This window comes from Lathamus discolor, chromosome 5 (genome assembly GCF_037157495.1).
Source record: "Lathamus discolor isolate bLatDis1 chromosome 5, bLatDis1.hap1, whole genome shotgun sequence".
In the NCBI taxonomy this organism is placed as follows: Eukaryota; Metazoa; Chordata; class Aves; order Psittaciformes; family Psittacidae; genus Lathamus; species Lathamus discolor.
Window position 1 is genome coordinate 112,233,118 of NC_088888.1, and position 24,153 is coordinate 112,257,270.

General features: G+C 63.8%; 2 protein-coding genes across 7 annotated transcripts; both read right to left on the reverse strand.

The window, feature by feature from the left end:
• Nucleotides 1–1,598: 1,598 nt before the first annotated feature.
• Nucleotides 1,599–9,020, reverse strand: MPV17 (mitochondrial inner membrane protein MPV17). Its single transcript, XM_065682084.1, has 7 exons — nucleotides 8,911–9,020; nucleotides 4,902–5,017; nucleotides 4,075–4,167; nucleotides 3,633–3,728; nucleotides 2,033–2,065; nucleotides 1,829–1,881; nucleotides 1,599–1,752 (listed from the first exon to the last, which is right to left on the reverse strand). The coding sequence occupies exons 1-7, from the start codon at nucleotides 8,981–8,983 to the stop codon at nucleotides 1,683–1,685; spliced, it is 534 nt and encodes a 177-aa protein (XP_065538156.1). The 5' UTR covers nucleotides 8,984–9,020; the 3' UTR covers nucleotides 1,599–1,682.
• Nucleotides 9,013–23,930, reverse strand: CAD (carbamoyl-phosphate synthetase 2, aspartate transcarbamylase, and dihydroorotase). 6 transcript variants are annotated; one of them, XM_065682071.1, is made up of 45 exons: nucleotides 23,744–23,930; nucleotides 23,322–23,461; nucleotides 22,142–22,271; nucleotides 21,388–21,530; nucleotides 21,140–21,281; nucleotides 20,460–20,631; nucleotides 20,202–20,387; nucleotides 20,015–20,127; nucleotides 19,717–19,880; nucleotides 19,499–19,630; nucleotides 19,052–19,285; nucleotides 18,743–18,964; nucleotides 18,182–18,370; nucleotides 17,633–17,757; nucleotides 17,420–17,553; nucleotides 17,228–17,340; nucleotides 16,865–17,115; nucleotides 16,547–16,793; nucleotides 16,332–16,430; nucleotides 16,015–16,239; nucleotides 15,750–15,932; nucleotides 15,423–15,641; nucleotides 15,158–15,325; nucleotides 14,904–15,086; nucleotides 14,722–14,826; nucleotides 14,394–14,642; nucleotides 14,111–14,192; nucleotides 13,765–13,931; nucleotides 13,488–13,652; nucleotides 13,275–13,406; nucleotides 12,984–13,185; nucleotides 12,707–12,897; nucleotides 12,492–12,632; nucleotides 12,305–12,400; nucleotides 12,092–12,257; nucleotides 11,904–11,951; nucleotides 11,389–11,433; nucleotides 11,144–11,298; nucleotides 10,984–11,058; nucleotides 10,683–10,895; nucleotides 10,328–10,453; nucleotides 10,060–10,215; nucleotides 9,890–9,991; nucleotides 9,690–9,784; nucleotides 9,013–9,142 (listed from the first exon to the last, which is right to left on the reverse strand). In XM_065682071.1, exons 1-45 carry the CDS (start codon nucleotides 23,826–23,828, stop codon nucleotides 9,040–9,042), a joined length of 6,813 nt encoding a protein of 2,270 aa, XP_065538143.1. In that variant the 5' UTR covers nucleotides 23,829–23,930; the 3' UTR covers nucleotides 9,013–9,039. The 6 variants fall into 6 exon arrangements, with proteins under 6 accessions (XP_065538143.1, XP_065538144.1, XP_065538140.1 ...); XM_065682072.1 differs by having other exon boundaries at nucleotides 12,092–12,233; nucleotides 19,717–19,862; nucleotides 23,744–23,927; XM_065682068.1 differs by having other exon boundaries at nucleotides 19,717–19,862; nucleotides 23,744–23,915.
• Between the last annotated feature and the right edge of the window lie 223 nt (nucleotides 23,931–24,153).

Consider the following 24,153-nt stretch of genomic DNA (forward strand, 5'->3'; position numbering starts at 1 on the left):
GCTGCCCTCAACCCCTGAGCCCTGGCAGCCCCTGTGCCATGGCATGGCTGCTTCTGAGGACAAGGGCTTGGCTTGTGCCATGCTCATAGTTCACTCACTGCCAACACACCAGGGCTGTGAGAGGCTCAGCACATCGGGGCTGCAGACTCCTGTCATATGCAACCTTTGACCAGGAGCACCTACCCCATAGGCTGGGGAAAAGCTGGGCCCAGTCCTGCAGCCCCGGTGCTGCCTCTGTACAGCCCAGCCCTGCAGCCAAGTTCTGATGCATCCTCGGGGCACTGAGGGCTGGGCAGGCTCTGCAGCTCCATCTCTGGCAGTGTGCACCAGGTCCTGGGCAGGTTTTGGCTCCTTTGTGCTTGGGGTTGTGGCAGGGTGGCCAAGGGGGTCAGGGCTCAGTGCCCTGAATGAGGTTTAACCATTGTGGTTCCACCAGCTCTGCTCTGGAGACCCTGGTCAGGACGTGCCAGGCAGGGCACTGCGTGAGCCAGGTCGTGTCTGCTCACTGCATATGTGGGATGAATCTAGATGCACATCTCTACAGGCAGCAACGCAGGCAGGCAGTGGTGGCACAGGACTCCTCGCAGGCAGGACAGGTAGGCTGGTCTTGGCCAAGGCATAGGTAGATGTGGCCCAGTCACAGCCCTAGCTCCAGCCCTCGCCCAGACCCTTCCTGTATTCTCCCTGCTATCCACAGCCTTGCATGGAGCATGCCAGGAGCCCCAGGAGGATTCTGCACCCAGAACCTGTGCCCCTGGGTGCAGCTCACCCGGTCCCACTGCCCAGCAGTAGAGGCATCATCACACCCCACAAACAGCCACAGCAGGACCTGGGGACCCCCTAAGCCACCATCCACCCTCTATAGACCCCCTTCTCACTGAGACAGGCAGGGTAGCCCCCCTTCGTCAACCTGCTCTGCTCAGCACAGTGCCAGCCCCACACTTGGCTCCTTGGGGATGAGACAGAGCGTGGAGCTGTCGATCACCTGCCCCAAGACTCTGCTTGGCTGCCCACCCCACCAAGGGGACAGCACGCTGCAACAGCTCCCCAGGCACTGGAATGATCAGCCTGAAACGGCTTCTGTGCAGCCCTCGGTGTGAGACAGGAAGGCCACATGCCGAGTGTCACAAGAACCACAAGTGAAAACCACCGTTTATTTGGTGCTCCAACTGTCCGAGCCACAGCAAACCCTGCCCTCAGGAGGAGTATGACCAGCCTGTGGCAGAGGGTGCTGCAGGGCTGCAGGCACAGCGCAAGCAGCCTGCGATGGGGCAGCCCCTTGGCAACACCATCCCCAGCTCCAAGTGGGGGAGTGCACAGCACAGCACCTGCACCAGCACCCACCCAGCGCTGCTCCTGCTTCTCTGGGGAAGGACAGAGCAACGCCCAGGGCAGGATTACCCCCCGTGTGGGGCAAGGGGCTGGGGAGAAGACTGAGCACAGGCGGTGAAGTGCGCTGAGGGGCAGAGCTGCTGGATCCAGAGCAGGCACTGACCCATCCTGGAGTGTCCCTGGAGCAGCAAGGGCTGTAGCTGTGGGTGATGGGGTTTCCAAGGAGAGAGGTGGACGGCTGCTGCCAGCATCCTGTGTATCCCAGCCCCAGATATGGGCCTGTTCCAAGGGCTCTGGGGGTGCAGCAGGGTCAGGCAGCATGCAGGCAGGGAGCGGACATGGCTTCCACCTCACATCCGATTTGCTTTCCAGGACAGGTAGCAGTTCCAGACGATAGCAACGCACTGGACAACGGCGAGCCTAGGGACAGAGGGGACAGGGTCCACAGCCGCAGGCTCCAGGAGCCCAGGAACCAGGGCCATGGCTGCGTTACTACCTGTGCTGCAGGGGCACGAAGTAGAAGTTTGCGATTTGTACCGGTGGCCAGATCTGTGCAGAGGAGGCAGCGGTGAAGGGGCCCTGCCAGTGCCCCTGCCCCGTGACCAACTCTGCCCAGGCATTTGGGGTGTCCAACCAAGCCCACAGCAGCATCCAAGGCAGGGGACAAGGACAGGAGCCCAGCTGGGGGCACAGCACTTACACAGTAGTTGGTCAGCAGGGCGTCTGTGTAGTCCTAGGAGACAAGGGAGACTGTGAGTGCTCAGAACAGCTCCGCTGCTGCACAGCCCCGCTACGTAGCTGCCTGCAGCCCCAGCAGCAGTGGCCATTGGCACAGCTCCAGGGAGGCCACAGCACTGGCAAGAACAGTGCAGGATGGCCAATGTCCCCTGTCACATTCCCTCAACTCCATGCCTGCTCCAGCTGGGCACAGGGTACTACAGCCCCTGCACATGTGGGGTGGCAGGGAGAGGGTGGCCACGGCTGCTCTGTCTCTTCCTGCTGCCAACATGGCATTTAGTGCCACAGCCAGGCCTCCACCTGCTGCCCTGCCTGGGCAAGCTTAGGAGGAGAGCAGGGACAGGCATGGGCCAGGGTAAGGTGCTGAGAGGGCGGGTGGCGAACCGGGCACCTGCAGCAGATTCAGGTCCCTCCCCAGCCCTGTGTCCCCCAGTCCCCCTCCCAGGCACCATGAGGCAGGGAAGGAACCGGGGCAGTGCCCTGGGAGCCCGAGGCACTGCCCTGTCCTCGTGCTGCAGCTCTACCAGCAGGATGAGTCCCTCATCGAGGCTGGCTGTGACTCAGCCAGCAGCCCGGCCTCCTCCCGGCACTGGCCGGCAGCCCAGGACGGGGAGAGAAGGCACAGGGGTGATGGATGCTCTGCTGACGCTTCCTCTGCGTGGGGAGAGACGGATGTACCCCAAGCCAGGGGTGAAGGTGGCTGCCAGCCACCATTGCCCAGCCCCAGCCCAGCCCCTGCCCAGGGCAGGGGCCTGGTCAGGAGCCATGGATCAGGGAATCACACACCACTATGCTCAGGCACCAGTGGGTTTCCCTGAGGGGGGACCAAGACAAGATACATGGCACCACTTGGCTGAGGTGCCACTGGGGTGGGTGGGAACACTTTGGGTGCCTCATCCCATGGCTGGTGGTCACCAGCTTCCCAGTGACTCACGCTCTGGACAAGCTGACTCAGCTTTTGCACTGATTTCCAGCAATTACTGCTAATGGGAGCCATCTCCATAATGGCCCTGGAGATGCCAGGAGAGGGGCCTGACGATGAGCTGGGAGCTGGGTGGCACCAGGCACCCGGCCACCCTGGCCCAGGTGGGACCCAAAAGCTACACCACGGGGAACCGCCCTGACACCAGCACCCAGTGGACCAGCAGCATGAGGCACCCATCACTGTGGGGCTCTGGGACCCAGCACTGAGCCCGGCACGACCAGCGATGTGCAACCCCAGGCCCTGGCCAGGCACAGAACTGCTCTGTGCCCCACAGCAGTGGGGTGGCTGCCTGGGGCAAAGAGCTCTGTGCTTGGGGCCCCGAGGCACAATAGCTGGTGGGAACTAGATGATATTTAAGGTCCCTTCCAGCTCTAACCATTCTATGATGCTATGTAGACCAGGCTATGAGGACAGGAGTGTGATAGCAGAGCTGGGGACTCACAGTCAGTGCCGGGCATGGCTGGGCATGGGCACAACCACAGATGGGAGCAGCTGGCATTGCCAGTGCACCAGGAGGAAGTGCCAACGCACCCTGATTGTTGACAGCCCCACACGGCCCCGGGGGAGCAGCACATACCTGCTGGATCTTGGACCAGTTCTCCTCCACTGACAGACCATTCATTGCTCCTGTGATGGCAAGGAAGCAGCCAAGGAAACACGGCGCAAAGGCCCCCTGTGAGAGAAGAGTCAGGACACAACGCTGAGGTGCCTGTGGTGCTTGGAGCTGGGCCTGCAGCAGGGGTGGGAGTCACAGACCCAGCTCGCCTCATGCCCTGGGGCTCCTCGGCCTGCTGCAACCCAACACAGGGCTATACAGAGGTACAGGAACCACCAAGGGGCCTCTGGAAGGGTCCAAGTCCAGGCAGAGGGCATCTGCTCTGCAACCCTTTCCACCCCAGCCTGCCACTGCACTGGCCTCAGAAGCTGGGGCTCAGAGAGCAGTACACAATACATGGCTGCCCACAATATGCGGCTGCACCAGCCCCACACAAAGGCATATTAACCCACATGGCACTTACCTGGTCCAGGACCATCTTCTTCACAGCCACAATTTTTGTTGTCCCTGGGATGAGCTGATCCAGGATCTTGTACCAGCCACCCACAACAGGACCCTGCAGCAGCCGGGTGTGAGGGGCAGTGTCCCGCTCTGCCAGGCCCCAGGGCATAGGGGCTGGGGGATCTCCAGAGCTGGTTACACGGCCCTGCCCCAGGCCTGGAACACAGGGACAGGCCCTTCCCTGCTCCACACTGCCATGGGGCAGCCCCCCCGCATCACATAGATGCAGTGGTGCCCACAGCCTCCCTCCTCTCCTAAGGCACTCTGCCAGTCAGCACCAGCACCAGGGCCTGCTCCAGCAGGGCAGCCACAGGGCTTCATGCCTGAGACACCAGGCAGGGCTCCATGGTGGGGACCTGGCTGTGTCAGTGCTACCCAGGGACCTCCCTGCGCAAGCCACCAGCACAGAGCACAGGGTACAGATCTGCCCCCCGAGCACAAGAGCTGACGGCTCAGGATCCAGTCCCACCATACACAGCAGAGCAAAGCATGTTTGCACCCCTGGCTCTGGTGTCACCCTCCTGCCCAGTGAAACCTCCGAGGGGCTGGCACCAGCAGCAGGAATGGACATGGGTGCCCAGGCTGCACGGACAGAGGCTGCTGACCCCATCCTGCAGCAGGGTACAGGGATGGGGTGCTCCTTCTCAAGGGGACCCAGCTCTGCCCATGGCTGCTGGAGGCTCAATTCCCATCAAAGCACTGTTGTCTCACCTACCAAAAGAGCCCTCCATCCCACTCCACCATGCATGCGTTGCTGAACCCAGGTGCTCACCACATGCTGGCACTCACCACAAAGCAGAAGCCGATCACCATCATCTTCAGGGTCCGGGGCCCGTGGTGCCCCTGCAGCCCTCTCTGCTCCACCACCTGCTGCGCGATCACATCGCCAGTTCCCATGAGGGCCCCTGCAACCAGCACAGCGTGCTCAGCAGCAAGACCCCGCAGCGCCCTGCTGACAGCGGGTCCTCCTGCTGCTGCCTGCCTGCAGCACCGCTGCCCGCGCCTGCCGTGGGGCACAGGCCCTCCTGCAGCAGCCAAGTACCTCGTGCTGCTCTCAGTATGTCTCTGGCCGAAACTGTGGGGCTGTGCCACCTCCCCATGGCCCTGACATGGGGCTGATCCATCGCCGCATGATCCAGGGCCAACTGTGCCTGTGGCTTTTGGGGCAGAGCCCACCGGGCTGCTGCTGGTGCTGCTGGCACAGCTCCTTGCCTTGTTTCCATATCAGTGTGAGGGACCTTCTGCTGTGCGCGTCCCCTGCGGGCTGCTGCTCAGCTGGTCCTCTGGCAGCTCCTGCTCCATCCTACACTCTTGACCTCTTCGACGCAACTCAGCTGGCTCCGTGCTCCTTCCCCTGGCCTTTGTGGGCTCCCTGCTTATTCTCCTGCTCCTCCCAGGACGGTTCCCAGGCATACCTCCAGCCCTGCTGTGATTTTGCTCCATTCTTGGAAACCCTGAACCTAGCAAGACTTCATCTTGGGTAGCGGCAGCCCCAGCATCCCCCCTCTTCCTGCCAGCCCCAGCTGTGCTGCCGGCCTAAAGCCAGCCCTGCCCTGAGGGTTTCCATGGGCGAATCTTCATGGGCAAGGGGTGGCAGGGACCCGAGTGCATCACCAGTAACACCCAGCCCTCCCTCCCAGAGCCACTGGTATCTCTGTGACAGTCCCCAGCAGTGCCATGGGGAGCAGGTCCCAGCCAAAGGGAACAGACTCTGAGCTTCCTGCAGGCAACGCAGGAAGAGGTTCGGGCCTCTTGCCCCAGCCACGTGGACCAGGGACGCAGCATGGCTCCTGGGAGCCGGCAGGCAGGAGCTAGACCTGGCCCAGCATGGCTGCAGTGGCCAGTAGAGTCTGGAGGCAGCCCAGGAGGCTGGGCGGGAACCAGGACCTCGGCCAAGGCCATCCAGGCTGGCCATGCCCCAGCAGGGCTGGCCCGGTCTCTGCAGCCCCACGGAGCTGCTGCGCTCCTGGCAGCATCTCCTGCCATTGCATCACCAGCTCCATGTCCCACCCTGGACCGATGCAGTCCCCAGGGGCTCCAGCTCTGCTGCTGGACCCCAAGAGCTGCTCCATGATGGCAGAGCAGCCCCTCCCAGACCACGGGCCTCAGCAGTGCAGGGACAGGGGGGCAGCATGCGAGGGACCCCCAGCCAGCGTGACACAAGGTCTGTGACTGCCTGCTGGCTGCTTTCTGTGGGCAGCCTTCCCACTAGGCACAGTCAGGCTCCCCCGGCTCAGCACTCATTGAGAAAGCGCAGTGGCAGCACCAGCGTTACTCATTCAGTACCGAAGGCTCCGGGCGCAGTGCCTGGTGGTGACGAAGCAGCACCAGGGATGCTGGGGGCGGGTGGACAGGGACAGGCCTGTCTGCACCCCTGCCTGGGCCTGCAAGTGCAGCCAGAGCAAGGCCCTCGCAATGACACTGCTCACCCGGGATGGCACTCACAGTGCCACTCGCACCTGCTGCAGCTCTGGTGCGGGACTGAACCCCCCCCCGCCATGCACCATGACCACCAGAACCAGCCCCTGCTGACCCTGCTGCCACCGCTGTGTCTCACCCCAGGCTGGGAAGAACCAACACGCACAGCAGCGCGGGATGCAGCCGGTGAGGAGGGCAAGGGCCCCCCGGCTTGTGCCGCCCAGGCTGCAAGGAGGCAATTCCTCGCCTGCTCAGCGCACAGCAGTGCCAGGGGCAGGCAGGCTCAGCAAGCAGCCCCTGCCAGGCCGATCACACAGGCTGCTGTTCCCACGGGCAGGGGACTTTGAAACGGGCCCAAGCCTAAGTAGGCCACACCGTCTGTGTTCCCTGCAGGCCTCGCCGAATGGTTGCTGGAGGCTGCACCGCCACACCACAGGAGCACAGGGCTGCTCGCGGCAGGCAGGGACAGCAAGGTCACTGCTGCGGGCACGTGCTGCTGCCTGCTGTGCCCAGGCCCTGCTGGCTTCCTGGCCTGCGGCCTGGGATGCAGGAGGCAAAACCCTGCTTGACCCAGCAGCTCTCACCAGCAGGTAGGGCAGCAATTCAGCAGGCGAGCACGGCCGGACACACCAAGCACATTCAATGGCCAGCAAACCTCCTTGGCCTGGCCCCGGCTGGCAGAACAGAAACACTGGGGGTCCATGAGCAGTGAATGAGGACAAGGCTGGAGGAGGCTGGGATCTGCTCAGTGTGGGGCCCAGGGCAACCTGTCTCTGCTACATGGAGCAGGCCACAGCCAACAGTGAGCCGAGTCTGGCCTCAGATGGAGCAATTACTTGCTGGAACTACAAGAAGAGCAGGAAAACTCAGCCAGGGGCAGGGCTGCCCTGACCCCAGAGGAACATCATCACAGCCTTGCGTTGGGGCTGGGCCTGGGTAGCTACTGCAGGTATGGAGACATGCAGACCCAAAGGCTTAGCTGCTGCTCAGTTACAGGAGCGAAATGCAGTGCTGGGCACAGCCCCATGCTCCTGAGGGCTACACCTCAGCAGGGCTGCTCCAACCCGAAACAGCAACAGGCAGAGCTGCAGCCTCAAGCCAGCCTGGTGCTGCACTAAGCCTGCTGCAGCAGCAGGCAGGGGCTCCCGGCGAGGCTCCCACCTCCACCTTGGCCTCCCCCCAAGAATCGAGAGGGATGCGCAGCCTGGCCACGCACAGCGCAGGGGGTGCCAAGCCACAGACGCCATCAGATCAGATAAAAATAACCGCAGAACAGTGAGGTGGCCTGGCAGGACCCCAGGCAGCCTGGCAGGCAGGGCAACGTGCTATCATCCCCATGGGCAGCTGGGAGGAGAGACAGTGGCTGCATGGCGAGGGGAGCACCCCAGCACCCCCATCCTGGCACAGCAGGGCACCTGAGACTCCACTGTCTGTGCTTCCCCCGTGTCCTAGGCTGGTAGGGGAGCAGTGTCAGCAGGGAAAGCTTAAAGCAGAGGGTGCAGAGAGGAGCACGCAGGGACCCTACTCCTGGTCACTCCATGCTGCAACGCCCTGCATGGCTGGGGTGTGCAGTGGGGAAGCTGAGGTGGCTGCTGCTGAGGAATGAGAGCTCTGGGACACTGTGGCCAGGACCACCCCTGCTTGCAGCAGCTGCCTGCACCAGAGGGTCCCTAGGGCACATAGAACAACATGACAGTGCTGGGGCAGATTTATGGCACCTCCCAGCCCTGCAAACAGCAACACCATGAGGGAGATTAAATCACCCATGTAGAGGCCCAGCAGCCTGTCAGGGGCTCAGCTCTCTCCAGGCAGCAGCTCTATATCTGACTCAGGCCAGCCAGAGCTTTCACCTTCACCAGCCCACCTGGGGGAGGCTTGGCCAGATGCTGTGCTGGCTGAGCCCTTAGACAGAGGCTGCAGCCCACTGAATCCCCCCAAGAGCAACCTCCCAGCTTCCATTCCCTCGCAGGGGGCAACAGAGCTGCCAATACCACCTCTACCCTGCGTTCTGGGGCAAGTTCTCGAGTTGCGGGACACTGCTCTAGGGCTGTGCCTCCTCACAGCCCCCACCACCCCTCCTGGCTTCGGTGCAGAGCCCCCTGCCACCGATCTCCTGAGCCTGAAGAGGACCAGAACTCTTCACCCAGTGGGACGCATGGCGGGCCTCTGCTCCCCGCTGAGCCCGGGGGAACGGCAGCATCTCCTCCCCCCGAGCACGGACCCCTAAGGCACTGGGGCCACCCCCGCCCCCGTGGTGTTCCCCCCACCGAGGGTGCAGGGCCCCACAGCAGCAGGGCAGCGGGGCCCTGGGCGACAGTGGCAGAGGGCTGCGCACCGCAGAGGGTGCGGAGGGGCTCCGGCTCGCAGGCCCGGCCCTTACCGGCGGTGAGCGCCTGCGCTGCCCCCGGCCGCCGCGCCAGCAGCCGCCGGCAGCCCCTCCACAGCGCCGCCATGGCCCGCGGCGCGACGAGATGACGAGGAGTCGCGGCTGAGTGACGCGTTTATTGTGTCAGTACCGGCCCAGCACCGTGGCCAGCAGCGCCATCCGCATGTACATCCCGTTCTCCGCCTGCCGGAAGTACGCGGCGCGCGGGTCCGAGTCTACCTCCACGCTGCGAGACCGGCGTCAGCACGGGCACAGCAGGCACGGAGCGCACACAGAGCACACACGGAGCACACACGGAGCACACACGGAGCACACACGGAGCACACACGGAGAGCACACACGGAGAGCACACGGAGAGCACACACGGAGAGCACACGGAGAGCACACGGAGCACACAGAGCACACACGGAGCACACATGGAGCACACACGGAGCACAGACCCCAGCAGCCTGAGACGCCACAGACCCCAGACATGCTGCCTCCAGCACACCCCATTCCCCATCACCCCACGACCTCCCAACCACTGCCCAACACTGCAGCCCCAGCTCCCCCAAACTCCCAGCCCCAACACCGCAGCCCACATCTTCCCAGGACCACCTCCCCCTGCCCAGCACACCCCATTCCCCATCACCCCGAGACCCACAGCCCAGCAACCCCAAGCCACAGCTCCCCCACCCCTCCCCTGGCCCCCACACCACAGCCCACATTGCTGCAGACCCCCCACCATTGCCCAGAACACCCCATCCCTGTGCCCCTGGCTGCCCTCCTCATACCTGATCTCATTGACGCGGGGCAGAGGGTGCATCACCACCATCTTCTCTTTGGCCCGGGTCATGATGTGGGGTGTGAGGATGAACTGCCCAAAACACTGTGTGGGGAGGGCATGGGGGCAGCTCTGAGCCCAGGCCACAGAGCCGCCCCCCCATGGGCTGCCACCTCCTGCCAGGGTCCCCCCCCCTTCCCTCTCACTCACAGCTTCATACTCCTCCGCCACACGGAAGCGCTCCTTCTGGATGCGGGTCATGTAGAGCACATCTGTGTCCGGCAGTGCCTCCTCGATGCTCCCAAACTCCTCCTGGAGAGGCACTGTCAGCAGGTTCACAGAGAGTGCGTGGCCCGACCCCCCCCACCCCACTTGCTCACCTGCTTGATGCCCTTGGAGGCCACAAAGCTGGTGATGTCGGCGGGCATGCGGAGGCCAGGGGGGGTCACGTAGCGCAGGTTGACGCGATACTGGGTGAGCAGGCGGGCCAGGGAGTGCACCGTGCGCCCGTGCTTCAGGTCGCCCACCATGGTGATCTGTGGGGAGCGGTCAGCCTGACTTGTGGTCCCCAGCAGCTCCCCCCGCTCCAGAAAATAACTTTTTAGCCCCGCAGCACTTTGGGGGCAGCCATGGCTCCCATTGCCATACCGTCATGCCATTGACAGTGCCCAGCTCCTCGCGGATGGTGAAGATGTCCAGCAGCGCCTGTGTGGGGTGCTCCCCTACCCCATCCCCGGCGTTGATCACAGGCTTGCGGCAGTGCTTGGCGGCCAGCTGGGAGCACAGGCAGGACTGAGCACAGGCACAACGTGGCCCCCCCAGCCCCACACAGGGCAGGATCTGGCACTTGCTCCTGACACCTGTCCAGCCTGCCCCACCGGGAAAATACAGCCCTGCCCCATAGCACAGGTCCCCACCATCAGGGAAGGTCCTCCAAGTGCCTTCAAGGGAGAATGTGGCTGCCCCACTGCAGGCACCAGCCAGCCCCACCAACCCCATTCACCTCAACAGCGCCTGGCTGGGGGTGCCGCAGCACCAGCACGTCGGCATAGCAGCACATGGTCTGCACGGAGTCAGCCAGCGACTCGCCCTTCTGCACCGAGGAGGTGGCCTCCGAGAAGGACAGCACAGAGCCACCCAGCCGGCTCATGGCAGCTGCGAAGGAGCTGCTGGTCCTTGTGCTTGCCTCGTAGAACATGGATGCCATCACCTTGCCCTGTGGGGGCCACATCATCATTACAGGGCTCTCACAGCCTTGCCTGGGGTGCCCAGGGGTCTGGGCAACCTCCCCACACCTGGCTCACCTTGAGGATGTCCAGGCTCCGCTCCTTCTGCACCAGCATGCGCAGGGTGTGCGCCACATTGAAGAGATGCGACATCTGCAGGGAGAAGCAGCTCAGCCAGGGCATAGGCAGCACCAGTGCCCCTGACCCATGCTCATCTGGGTGCCCATGGCCCAGGCACCTGCTCCTTGGAGAACTGCTGGACGGAGAGGATGTGCTGCCCGACAAGGGGGTGCAGCAGTGGGGATGTCTGGAAGTGGGGCACGCCCTGGGGGGACGCCTGGCGTGGGATGGAGCCCGGTGGGTAGAAGTAGCTGTCCTGGATCACAGCCGGATCTGTGGCACCGAGAAGAGCCGGTCAGCCCACAGGGGTAGCCACACAGAGCCCCAGCACACGCAGCCGCTGCGGATCCATGGAGCACTCACCTGCCTCTGCCACCTTCCTGCCGGCCTTCTCACGGGTGTCCTCGGCTGGGTGGGAGAGGGAGTGGTGGCATTAGAGGGTGTGGGCAGCTGCGGCACCCTGGCCACTGCTCTCCCATGGTGCTGCCAGGACGGCACAGCCCTCCTGGCGCTTGGCAGCACCGGGTGAAAGCCCAACGCCAGGGCCACAGCCACCCAGAGACAGGGCAGGCCGAGGCCCAGCGTGGCACTGCGCCCCACTCCCCGTGAGCCCCGCAAAACATGATCAGACGCAACCCAAATCACACTGGCAGGCGAGGGGTCCCCGAGGTGCCGTGCAGGCTGGGTGAGGGGAGCAGGCAGGCGCAGCCATGTCCTGCCCCACAGTGCGCTGTCCCATTACACTGTGGGCACTGTGTGCGCGGGCAGCCCGGGGCCAACACGGCACCTGGGGGAGGGGATGCACTCATCAGCTGCGGTTAGTGCCATTAGTACAGCCACGTTTCATTGTCAGAGTGAGTCCCCCCCTCCGATATTACCGGTGCCTCGGGCGCCCGGGCGGTGCACAGCTCCCAGCCTCCGGAACACTGAACAGGACACAAGGGCTGCATCAGCGGGGCCGTCCAGCTGTGGCCCCAGACCCGGCCCTGGGGCGGCACACGCTTGCTGCCCCACTGCCCACCCACTGCGCTCCACTGTGCCGTGACAGTGACATCCCCCTCCTTACCTGGCAGCCCTGGGTCAGAGGCCCGGTGGATGCGAGGTGGGAGGTGGAAGCGCCCATCACCTGTGGGGCCAGCCCGGCGGGGGCTGGAGGCTCGGCCACGCAACATCTCACCAGCCACCACGTGCCGGGGCCGCTCGGGGGTCTGCAATAAGAAACTGAGCTGGAGCTGGGGCAGGGCATTGAGCCCCTCACCTGCCCCACACACCCCAGTACCTTTGCACTCTCCTTGGTGGGGGCTGCATGCAGTGGCAGCACAGTGCCCGAGGGCCATTTCTTCACATCCTGCCCGTAGCCTGGGGGCACTAGCACCTGCAGCCATGGGGGTGACGGGGTCAGTAGTTAGGGACCCCAGGGCTGGGGGACCACCTTGATACAGGCAGAAGGGCATGTGGAGTCTTACCTGCCCGTCAATGTAGGCGACCTCCCCACGCAGAACCACCCTACGCACCGTCCCCTTCACCTTCATGCCCTCAAAGGGTGTCCAGCGGGCCTTGGAAAAGGCCATGCAGCTGGGGATAATCCACTCGTGCTCCAAGTCCACCTGAAAGGACAGCAGGTCAGAATTAGCAGGACCAGGGCTGGGGCTGGATCTGGGGTGGGCACGCAGGCACCCACCTCCACATAGGTGTCCTCCTGTGCCGGCAGCCTGAAGATCTTGCGGGGGTTCTCATAGAGGCGCTGGATGATGTCCTCCACGGTGAGCCGCCCCTCAGAGACGGCCGTCAGCAGCAGTGGCAGCATTGTCTCCAGGCCGGGGAAGCCGGGGGGTGGCTCGTGCCCCTGCTTCTCGTCCAGTGTGTGAGGGGCTGTGGGACAGGGCTGGTCATGGCAGGACCTGCTGCTGTCCTCATCCCATACTCCCGCGCCATGGCTGCCACCCCTCAGGGCTCACCATGGTCTGTTGCGAAGCAGTCGATGGTGTCCATGTTCTCCCAGAGCGTCTCCATGTCCTGGCGGGTGCCCAGCGCTGGCCGCACAGCTGCTCGGCCCTCCCCGAGGCGCCCCAGGTCATCCCGGCACAGGAAGAGATGGTGTGGGGCCACCTCACATGTCACCGGGATCCCCTTCTGCTTGGCTGCCTTGATGAGGAGGATCTGCAGGGAAAGCAGTGAGGGGGGACCCCGAATAGCCCTGCACCCTGTCACCGGGGATCACAATCCCCCCACTGCACCCCACTGCTCACCTCCTCCCTGCGAGCCACGTGGCAGATGTGCACAGGGCGCTGGTACAGCTGGGCCACCATCAGGACAGCAGCCACCGTCTGCCGCTCCGCATGTGCCACGATGGGCAGGTGCCGTGGCCACTGCTCGAAGTGCTAGGGGAGGACAGAGTTGGTGGGCACCAGCACCAGGAACTGGGTCCAGCCCCATGGCAGCCTCTACCTGTGATGGCTCACCTCCATCCACAGTGATACGTCGTCCATCCGCAGGGTGGAGAAGGTGTCGTTCAGGTACATCTTGAGCCCGGCGGCTGCCGTGGCCAGTGGTCCCAGCAAGCTGGCATTGTCCAAGGAAGCCCCCAGGAAGAGGGCAAAGTCACAGCGGGCCCCAGCCTCAGCCAGCTGCAGGGTTGAAAGGTGGTGAGTGCCAGCCAGGGTCAGCCCCACTGCAGGCAGCGAGCGCACCACACTTGGCACTGCAGCACCCAGACAGGGCACACGGGCAGCCCCTCACCTTCTGCACCATGGTGAAGGAGGTGGCGTCAGTGATAGCGGGGCTGGTGTTGGGCATGGCACACACCATGGTGACACCCCCAGCCAGTGCAGCTGCTGTGCCTGATGCAAAGTCCTCCTTGTGGGTGCCGCCCGGCTCGCGGAGGTGAACATGGACATCAATCAGGCCTGGAGAGCGGGGCAGCATCAGCACAGGCAACCCTCAGGCACAGGGGATGCAGGACACCCTGGCAGCGCAGCAGGGAAATACCTCCTTTCCCTGCAGCACCTGCGGGTGTGCCATGCCCCGCTCCCAGTGCTGCACCCTCGGAGCCCCTGGCTCCCGCCATGGCCCTGGTCCCATCTACCTGGCAGGCGGATGAGTTTCTGGGATGTCATGCAGTCCACATGCATCTTCAGTGGGGGGGCTGCCCCAATCTGGCCAAGCGCCTGTGGAGATGACAGCCATAAGGCAGGACCCATTTTTCAGGGACACTTGGGACCAGGGCAAAGACATCTGCCCAAGCTGCACCCAAAAACGAACCTCCAAGCAATGCCCATGTACCACAGCAGGGCTTTCCTATCCCAGCCTCTCCTCTTCTCCCTTCACCTGCACCCACATCCCTTGGGCCCTGCCACACCCCAGCCCACCTCCACGAAGAGCTTAGTGCACTTGATGTCGATGATGAGGGGCACGGAGTAGTCAACGGCCAGGCGCCGCGTGCGGTAGCCCTTGGTGACAAAGGAGGAGAGCCGGCGGCCCCCCGAGTTGCGCATTGAGAGGTTGATGACCATCTCGAAGTGGTTCTCAGCCAGGTAGTCCAGGATGCTGCGCTGGGTCTCCCGGGTGCCGGCCTCGCTACCGTCTGTCTCCTCAAAGTGCCAATCTACAGCCATCACCTGCCAACAGTGACTTCCATCAGGGCCCCGAGCCTGCCCAAAGGGCCCCCACGGCCCCCACCGGATCCTCAGCCCCAACCTTGATGCCGTGCTCAGTGTAGAAGTCAGCGGTGCCGAGGCTGGCGTAGAGCTTGTAGCCAAGGCTCTCCAAGGTTCGCACTGTGGGCAGCAGCTCGCTCTTGTTCTACAACAACCCCATGGCTGGTCACAGGGAGGGAGGGGGGGAAAACGGGCACCAGCCCCTGCCCCAGCCCCACACACCTTGTAGCTGCCAATTGTCAGCAGGATGTTCTTCTTGGGGATCTTGAAGCCAGTGCTGAGCATGGCTTTCAGGTAAGCCTCACAGCGGTTCTCCCCAAAGCAGGCCACCTCACCTGTGCTGGTCATCTCCACACCCAGCACCACATCGGCACCCGCCAGGCGTGAGAAGGAGAACTGGGGCACCTGGGGGCAGGAGAGGCTCAGGGGCTGCCCAGCCACATGCTCCAGCCTGGACCCTGCGGCCCCCTGCTCACCTTGACACCAACGATGCCTGTGCCTGTCATCAGCCCCACGGGCTCCACATCCTCGCCCATGATCACTTGGCTGGCCAGAGCTACCAGGTCCACACCCAGGGTCTTGGAGACAAAGGGGAAGGAGCGGGAGACACGGACGTTGCACTCAATCACCTTCAGCTGGTCATCCTGGGGGAGAGGGGACAGCGTGAAGCATGTATGGGGACACAGGGTGTCCTCCTGCCAGCACTGTGATGGTCCAGCACGGGCCCCCACGCTAGGATACCTTGGCAATGAGCTGCAGGTTGAAGGGCCCAGTGACCTGCAGCTCCTGACCAATGGCATGGACGATGGCCTTGATGCGCTCCAGTGTCTTGGGGGTGATGTCCTGGGGGGGTGTCACCAGCGTAGCATCGCCCGAATGCACCCCAGCATTCTCCACATGCTCTGAGATGGCGATGGCCACCACCATGCCATCACAGGCCACTGCATCCACATCTATCTCCTGTAAGCAGGAACATGGTCACAGTCTGCCACAGGTGCTCAAGCAGGAGGACAGGCTTCTCATGGGGAGCAGGGATGCCCTGGGGCAAGAGCAGCCTCCTGGATGGACCTTGGCCTCCTGGATGAACTTGGAGATGACAACGGGCTGCTCCTTGGACACGGCCACAGCGTTGCTCAGGAACTTCTCTAGGTCACTGTCTGAGTAGGCCACGTTCATGGCAGCGCCGCTCAGCACGTAGGAGGGGCGCACGACACAGGGGTACCCAACCTTGCAGCAGAAGTGCTTGGCCGACTGCAGAAGACAAGGAACCCTCAGAGGACATGCAGATGGCTGGTCCCCACTGGGATAGCCCCAGCTCCATCTGGGAGCCCACCTCCATGTCAGAGAGCTCCTTCCAGAGGGGTTGGCTGATGCCAATGGAGTCGAGCAGACGGGAGAACTTGAAGCGGTTCTCAGCTGAGTCAATGGCCTCTGGAGAGGTGCCCAGGATGCGGCACTGCTGCCGGTGCAGGGCCATGGCAATGTTGTTGGGCAGCTGCCCACCCATGGACAGGATCACACCCTCAGGGTTCTCCAGCTCATAGATGTCCATCACCACCTGTGGTAACACGTAAGGCAAGGTCATGGCTGGAAAGGGGGCCATGGCCGCCCTCACCCTCCACCAGCAGGCAGGGTTCCATCCCTGCTCACCTCGAAGGAGATCTCATCGAAGTAGAGGCGGTCGCACATGTCATAGTCTGTGCTCACTGTCTCGGGGTTGTAGTTCACCATGATTGTCTTGAAGCCCATCTGCCAGTGGAGCAGGATAAGGTGAGGCCAGGGGCTTCCCAACTCCTCCCTGGCCTTATCCTCTGACCAAGAACACCCAACTCATGAGGCCTTGCGGCTGTTGGGGCTAGGCTGACCTTGCGAAGCTCCTGGATGCAGCCGACAGCACACCAGTCAAACTCAACACTGCTGCCGATGCGGTAGACACCAGAGCCGATGACCATGACGTGGGGCTCGCGGAAGGCCAGGTCATGTTCGGTGCCATTGTAGGTCAGGTACAGGTAGTTGGTTTGGGCTGGCCACTCTGCCGCCACAGTGTCGATCTGCTTCACCACAGGCAGGATCTTCAGGTCACGCCGCATCTTCCGCACAGCCAGCTCGGTGCTGCGAGGGGGAGGGTGAGTGTCAGGACCTGTGCTGGAGCACAGAGTGGGGCTGCTCCCTCCCCACATTACCTGAGCACGGCCAGGGCCACCTGCTTGTCGGAGAAGCCAAGCTGCTTGGCCCGCTTGAGCACGGCTGGTGGCATGGTGCTCTGCTCCTCACGGTACGACTCCAGCAGCACCGCGTGGTCCGTGATGTTCTTCATCTTGTGCAGGAACCAGCGATCGATCTTTGTGAGCTCGTAGAGCCGCTCGATGGAGTAGCCAGCCCTCAGCGCGGCCGCCAACACAAATATCCGCTTGTCTGTTGGTGTCTCCAGCTCCTGTGAGGCCAGGGTGGAGCAGTGAGCAGGGCCAGGCAGGGGACAGATGGCTGCCTCTTCTCCAGGACTGCACTGGCAGCATGGACCCACACCCCAGATCCCCAGCACTCACTACATCCGAGGCCGGCTTCACAGTGTGGTCAAAGCCCACGCAGTTCTCATCCACCATCCTCAGCGCCTTCTGGAAAGCCTCCTCGAAGTTCCTCCCGATGGCCATCACCTCCCCTGCAGACAGGGCTGTGAGCAGCTGGACCCTGTGCCCGCTGTGCTGCTCACTCCTGCTGCCCACCTGCCCTGTGCTCACCCACACTCTTCATGGAGCTGCCGATCTTGGTGCTGACTCGCAGGAACTTACTGAGGTCCCAGCGTGGGATCTTCACCACGCAATAGTCCAAGCTGGGCTCAAAGTTGGCTGTGGTGGAGTTGGTGACGGAGTTCCTGGGGAAGGGACAGGGGTCAGCAGCTGCAACTGTCCCACCAGCTGGGTGCCCCATCCCACCCACAGCAGTGCCGTTACCTGAGGAGGGGCAGGGGAATGCCCAGAGCCAGCTTGGCCGCCACGTAGGCCAGGGGGTAGCCAGTGGCCTTGCTGGCCAGGGCTGAGCTGCGGGAGAGCCGGGCGTTCACCTCGATGATGTAGTACTGCAGGCAGCAGGCAGGCAGGGTTAGTGGGGCAGTGCAGGATGTAGTCCCTGTAGCAGAGCTCCCCTGGCACTGTGGCTGCTCGCCTGGCACTGAACAATCACTAGCGCATAAGGGATGCAAATAGCAACAGGGACCAAACATGAGGGCAGGTGGGCTATGGCAGGATGGAGCCCGGCAGAGACCATCCAAAGACCATGCATAGCACTGGGAGGGAGTGAGACCCAGCACTGCTGCACTCCTGGGAGCTAGCTGAGCTGACACAGTGAGATCCACTGGCCTCCAGGCGCCACAGCATGGGGAGGCTGGTGAGCTACAGCACCATGGGACAGCACTGGGCAGGACCCAGACCTGGGCTCCACAGGGCAGGGCTGGCCAGGGGGCTCAGGAGGTGGGAGCACTGCCCTCCGGGAGCCGCACTCACCTGCTCCGACTCAGGGTTCAGAGCAAACTGGATGTTGCACTCGCCCACAATGCCCAGGTGCTGCACCACCTTCACGGCCGTGCGCCGCAGCATGAAGTACTCGGTGTCGTTGAGGGTCTGGCTGGGCGCCACGACGATGGACTCGCCTGTGTGGATCCCCAGTGGGTCCAGGTTCTCCATGTTGCACACCTGGCAGTGGGGGGACACTATGGGCTGGGGGGTCCCAACTGCTCCACACGCTGCCTGTGGCATGCTCCTGGCTGCTGCTGCACCAGGCAGGTTCCTCCTGGCACCCACTAGACCAACAGGGACTCCCTTGCACAGCCAGGGCTTGAACATGAGCCTCTATGACACTGCATGGGTTGCAGCCCACACAGAGCATGGGAGGGTGTGGGGGTCTGGCTCAAGGGCACAGCTCCTGGTAACATACAGCAGCCATGCTGGCACAATGGAAGGCACTGGGGAACCCTCCCCAGGGATGGGGTCCAGCCCCTAACCCTACAGCACCCATTCCTTCATCAATCCCCCCAGCAGGCCCAGAGGTCTCCCCTTATCCCGTACCGTGACACAGTTGTTATAGGCATCCCGCACCACCTCGTATTCAATCTCCTTCCAGCCCTTCAGGGACTTGTCCACCAGGACCTGGGAGGTGTGGGTAAAGGCCTGGCTCACCAGTGCCACGAGCTCCTCCCGAGTGTTGGCGAAGCCAGAACCCAGGCCCCCGAGGGCATAGGCAGAACGCACAAGCACTGGGTACCCCAACCGCTCGGCCGCAGCCTGCGCCTGCAGAGAGCAGCAGGGTCATGATGAGAACGGGGAGGACAGCACCCCAACCCTGCCCCACAACCATCCCTCATCCCACCCTCGGACCTGCTCCAGGGAGGCAGCAGCCTCGCTGGGTGCCACGTGCTCCCCAATCTCCTCCATCTTCTCCACGAACACTTTGCGATCCTCTGTCATCTCGATGGAGGTGACAGGGGTGCCCAGCACCCGCACGTGGTACCGCTCCAGCACGCCCGCCTTGGTGAGCTCCACACCGCAGTTGAGAGCTGTCTGTCCCCCAAAGGTCAGCAGCACCCCATCAGGACGCTCATTCCGGATCACCTGGGGGAAGACAGGGTGATGAGGCAGGGACCCACAGAATGCACCCTGTGCCCTTCAGCTACCACCATGCCTGTGCTGCCTCTCAGGGACTCCCCCGCATGCCACCCAGCCCTCTGTGTATGAGACCCTCCATCATCCCTCTTGCTCCCCAGGCCTGCTGTCCTTGCACCCCCAAAACCAGCCCTCTCCCAGCCAGTGCTCTGGGGTGCTCACCTGGGTGACATACTCAGGGGTGATGGGGAGAAAGTAGACTTTGTCTGCCAGCCCCTTGGAGGTCTGCACTGTGGCAATGTTTGGGTTGATCAGCACTGTCTGGATGTTCTCCTCCTTCAGCGCTTTGATGGCCTTATGAGAAGCAGAGGGGTCACAGCTGGCGGCCCTACCCCTGTGGTCACCCCCACTGCCCCTGTGCCACCAGGGTGGGCGCTCACCTGCGACCCCGAGTAGTCAAACTCTCCTGCCTGCCCAATGGAGAGGCCGCCGGAGCCCAGGATCAGCACCTTGCGGGGTCGGGCTCCATCCTGGCTCCCCGTCGGTGCCTTATCATAGGTCAGCCAGTCCCGCAGGCGCTCCCGCACTGCAGGGACACGTAACGCTAATGCCGGGGTGACGCACAGCCTGTGCACAGCCCCGGCCACACAACCCAGGCTATTGCCCCTGCACAGCCTGTCCCCTGTCCCACAGCCTTAGAGACAGGGGCTCGGCCGCCCCTTCCCGCCTCACACCTACCCGTCCGGGTGCTCCCATCTCCGCTCTGCAGGTCCCGTGCAGTCTCCACGAAGACATCGAAGAGCTCCTCCAGGTCCGTGGGGCCAGCACAGTGCTCGGGGTGAAACTGGACGCTGTGGAGGGGGTCAGGCAGGGCATGGCCCCACACCCCCCCCTCAAGACCTCTCAGCCACAGTCCTGCACCCACCTGAAGAAGGGCTTGTGCTCATGGACGAGGCCCTCATTGGAGCCATCGTTAGCGTTGGTGAAGAGCGGGGCCCAGCCCGGCGGCAGGCTGCCCGCCTCCACCGCAAAGCCGTGGTTCTGCGCCGTGATGAAGCAGCGCTGCGTGTCCTCATGCAGGCACGGCTGGTTGTGCCCACGGTTCCCGTACCTGGGCAGCAGGATGGGCGTCAGGCAGCCCTGGGCAGCCAGGGCCCTGTGATGACCCCGGGCCCCCACTCACTTCATCTTGTAGGTGTGAGCACCAAGGGCCAGGGAGAGCAGCTGGTGCCCCAGGCAGATCCCAAAGACAGGCTTGGGCTGGGCTGCGTCCAGCACCCGCCGCAGGCTGAACACGGTCTCCTGGCAGAGCTGGGGGTCCCCAGGGCCATTGCTGATGAACAGTCCATCAAAATCTGTACCAAGACAGCAGCAGGGTCAGAGTGGAACCCCCGAGGACACAGAGGGCCCCAGCGCCCCCAGAGCTCTGCAGGGTCACAGCAGGACCCCATGGCTACCAACAGCGAGGCCCTCAAACCCACAGTGCCCCTGACACCCCAGCAGGGTCATACCCAGGTGCCCTGAACCCACAACACCCATCCAGGTGGCAGCAAGGGCCTCCCCAGTCCCAAAGCCGCCCCACGGCTCCCTCCACAGGGTCACATTAGGTCACCCTAGCCCCAAAGTTGAGAGTCCCCCATCCCAGAGCAAGGCACCCAGCCCAGGTCCCCCCACCCCTGCATGGTCACACTGAGGGCCTCGAGCCCCAAAGTCCTCAGAAAGGATGGTATCAAAGCTCCCCAGCCCCACAGCATGGAGCAGGACATTGTTCCCTGCTGCCCCCAGTATTGAACCACTGGCCCTTGCTTCAGCCCCCCAGCCCTTGGCAGGGCCCCAGGATACCCTCAGCTGCTGCGGCCCCACCTGCGGTGTCCAGTGGATGGTCCCAGGGCACCACAGTGACGGCCGCCCCCCGCTCACACAGGCACCGCACTTGGTTGTACTTGAGGCCGCAGTCGACCGCCGTGATGCGCAGCGACCCGCTGGGGTTGAACACGCAGGGGGCCTGCGGGAGGGGGGACCGTGGATTGTCTTGCCTTCCACAGCCCCGGCTTCCCCTACAGCCATCTGCACCCATGGCCCCAGCCAGGCTCCAGCCCTCCCAGTCCCACCTTCAGTGACACCTCCTGCACCAGGTGCCGTTTGTTTGGGTCCTCAAAGGAGAGATTCTTCACGGGGGTCTCATCTGGCAGCAGCTTCCCCAGCAGAGTCCCGTTCTCTCGGATCTTCTTTGTTAGGGCCCGAGTATCCACCCCTGCAGATGGGCTGTGAGACACAGAGCCCCACAACCCCATCCCACCCTGACACGACACTGCCACCCCCAGCTGGCTCAACCCCCAGTGCGGCAAAACATAGAACCAGCTGGGTTAGAAAACACCTTAAAGGTCATCGTGTCCAACCGTTACCCCAGGACTGCCAAGTTCACCGCTAAACTACGTCATTAAGGGCCTCGTGTACACGGTCTGTGAACACTTCCAGGGATGGCGATTCCACCACTGCCCTGGGCAGCCTGTTCCAATGCCTGAAATCTTTTTTGGTGAAGAAATGCTTCCTAACATCCAGTCTAAACCTCCCTTAGTGCAGCTTGAGGCCATTTCCTCTTGTACTATCTTCTTACCTAGAAGACGCCAACCCCCACCTCACCACAACCTGCTTTCAGGCAGTTGTAGAGAGCTATGAAGCCCCCCCGAGCCCTCTCTTCTCCAGACTAAACAACCCCAGCTCCTTTGGCTGTTCCTCCTAAGACTTGTGCTCCAGACCCTTCACCAGCCTCCCAACACAGAAACAGGCCTGGCTCAGAACTCTCTGCCCCACAGCCGCCCCACAGCCACCCCCCACCCAACCCCACGGTCTCCCCAGTCCCACCTTCCAGCCCGGGGATGTTCTGCTCCTTAAGCCACTGGTCCAGGGAGCGGGATGCACTCCAGTGGCTGGGTGTCGCTGAGCACTCACCCACAACCAGTGCAGCCACATGGATCTTGCTGGACTCGAACCACTGGGGACAGTGGTGGGAGGGTGAGCATGGCTGGGCGTAAGTCACCAGCCCATAAGAAGCCCTGTGTGCCCCTTGGGTGCCCCACCTGGCTGTCCCCATGGGGCACATCAGGAGAGCTACAGCCTGGGGCAGTCCCATAGGACAGGGACCCCATCCCTAGCCCATGGCACAGAACAAGCCCCCGCTGTCACCCTACACAGCATGCTGGGCTGTGACAATCCCCACTCTGCCCCACACAGAGCCCTGTGAGGTTGAGGCTTGATCCAGCTGAGCCCCAGGATGGGGTGCCTAGGCCCCCAGATGCTGCTGGACCACAGCCCCCTGCCCAGAGGCCAGCATGTGCTGCATCACAGGCCCCTCAGCTCAGCACATAGGAAAGCCCCCCTCCCTCCAGCCACAGCCTCCCCACAGAGCCCCAAACGTGCCCGTGTGTCCTATCCCACTATCCCATAGGGCTCTGGTTCCCAGGATGAGCGCCTGCAGCGCCTCAGCAGGGATCCATACGGCCCCAGCTCAGAGGGAGCAGGGCCAAGGGCTCCCGGTCTGCCAGGGTGGGACGGGGCTGCACAGGAGAGACCCCTGGGGTCAGCGCTGCGGCAGGGGGCCTGGACTCTGCCCCGGGACAGGCAGCACAGGGGCTGAGGGGCTGGGAAGGGTCTGGGGCCTGGAGCAGGGACTGCACCTACCCTGCCTCGCTCCTGGGGTCCTGGGGCCCCCATACTGCAACAGAGCCCCATTCAGGACAGACATACAGCCCCGCTCCCCACATGCTGCAGGGGCACCCCAACTCCAGCACACTGGGGTCTCCCCCTGCCCAGCTCTGGTCCCCCTGGGGAGCATGGCAGTGGGGAGCACCCCAAGGCCGTGCTGTCCAAGCACCAGGGTCAAACTACGCCTGTGGCCATGTGCCGCCTCAGGGTGCTGGTGCTGCCCAGCCCTGGCACCCTGTGCCGCCGCGTGCCTGCAGGCAGCAGATTGGGCACTGCCACAGGGGCCCTGCCGCAGGGACACGAGGCTCCAGAGACCGCTGCCTCGGCCCCGCTCACTCACCCTGCTGAGGCCAAAGGGGTCGGTCTCGTCCCCGGGTACCCCGTAGTTACCGACAAGCGGGTAGGTGAGCACCAGGATCTGCGCCTTGTAGGAGGGGTCGGTGAGGGCTTCAGGGTAACCCACCATACCGGTCTGGAACACTGCGAGCGCAGAGAGACGAGACGGAGCATCGCGGCTGTCTCGCGTCCTGCCGGTGGAGGCACTCGAGCCCCGCGAACAGCCGCCCCCATCCCCCAGCGCCCCGGGCCAGCCCCGCTGCTACCCCACGGCGGGCGCCGAGCTGAGGGGCGGCACCGTGTACAGGCCGGACCTTCCCCTTCATCCCTTCCCCCCTCGGCCGCTCTCCCGGCTCTGGCCGCCCCCAACATCCGCCGCCGTCCCGGACCTGATCCCGGTCCGGCCCCGCCCCTGCCCGCACTCACCGACTTCCCCACCGGCGGTGGCCCCGACGGCCCCGAAGGGGCGGCCGCGCAGCACCGTCCCGTCCTGCAGCACCAGGCAGCCCATGGCAGCTCCACGTGCGCTCCGGCGGCTCCGCGGCGGCGACAGAGCGAGGCGCGTGCCCCGCGGCGGCGGCAGCGGGAGGATCCGGGGCGGGGCCGGGCCGGGCCAGTCCCCGCGGAGGAGCGGGGCGGGGCGGGGCGGCGGCGGCGGCGGGGGGAGCCGCAGCACCTGGCTCACGGGCCCCGCGGCGGGGCAGCGCGGAGCGGGCGCGATCGCGGAGCCACGGCGGAGAGACCGGGCTGGGCACGCGGGAGCCGGAGAGCGGCCTGGAACGAGCGCGACCACAGCGGGTGCGGAAAGCGCAAGGAGCTGCAGGACAGAAGCCGCG

Coding starts and splice junctions, on each gene's coding strand:
- MPV17 (XM_065682084.1), bottom strand. CDS start 8,983: ATGGCGGCGCTGTGGAGGGGCTGCCGGCGGCTGCTGGCGCGGCGGCCG. Junction 4,168..4,901: donor TGATCGGCTTCTGCTTTGTG/GTGAGTGCCAGC, acceptor CGGCTGCTGCAG/GGTCCTGTTGTGGGTGGCTG. Junction 2,066..3,632: donor ACTGGTCCAAGATCCAGCAG/GTATGTGCTGCT, acceptor CTTGTCTCCTAG/GACTACACAGACGCCCTGCT.
- CAD (XM_065682071.1), bottom strand. CDS start 23,828: ATGGGCTGCCTGGTGCTGCAGGACGGGACGGTGCTGCGCGGCCGCCCC. Junction 14,827..14,903: donor TGACAATTGGCAGCTACAAG/GTGTGTGGGGCT, acceptor GGGTTGTTGTAG/AACAAGAGCGAGCTGCTGCC. Junction 12,401..12,491: donor TCGCCTACATTGACGGGCAG/GTAAGACTCCAC, acceptor CCATGGCTGCAG/GTGCTAGTGCCCCCAGGCTA.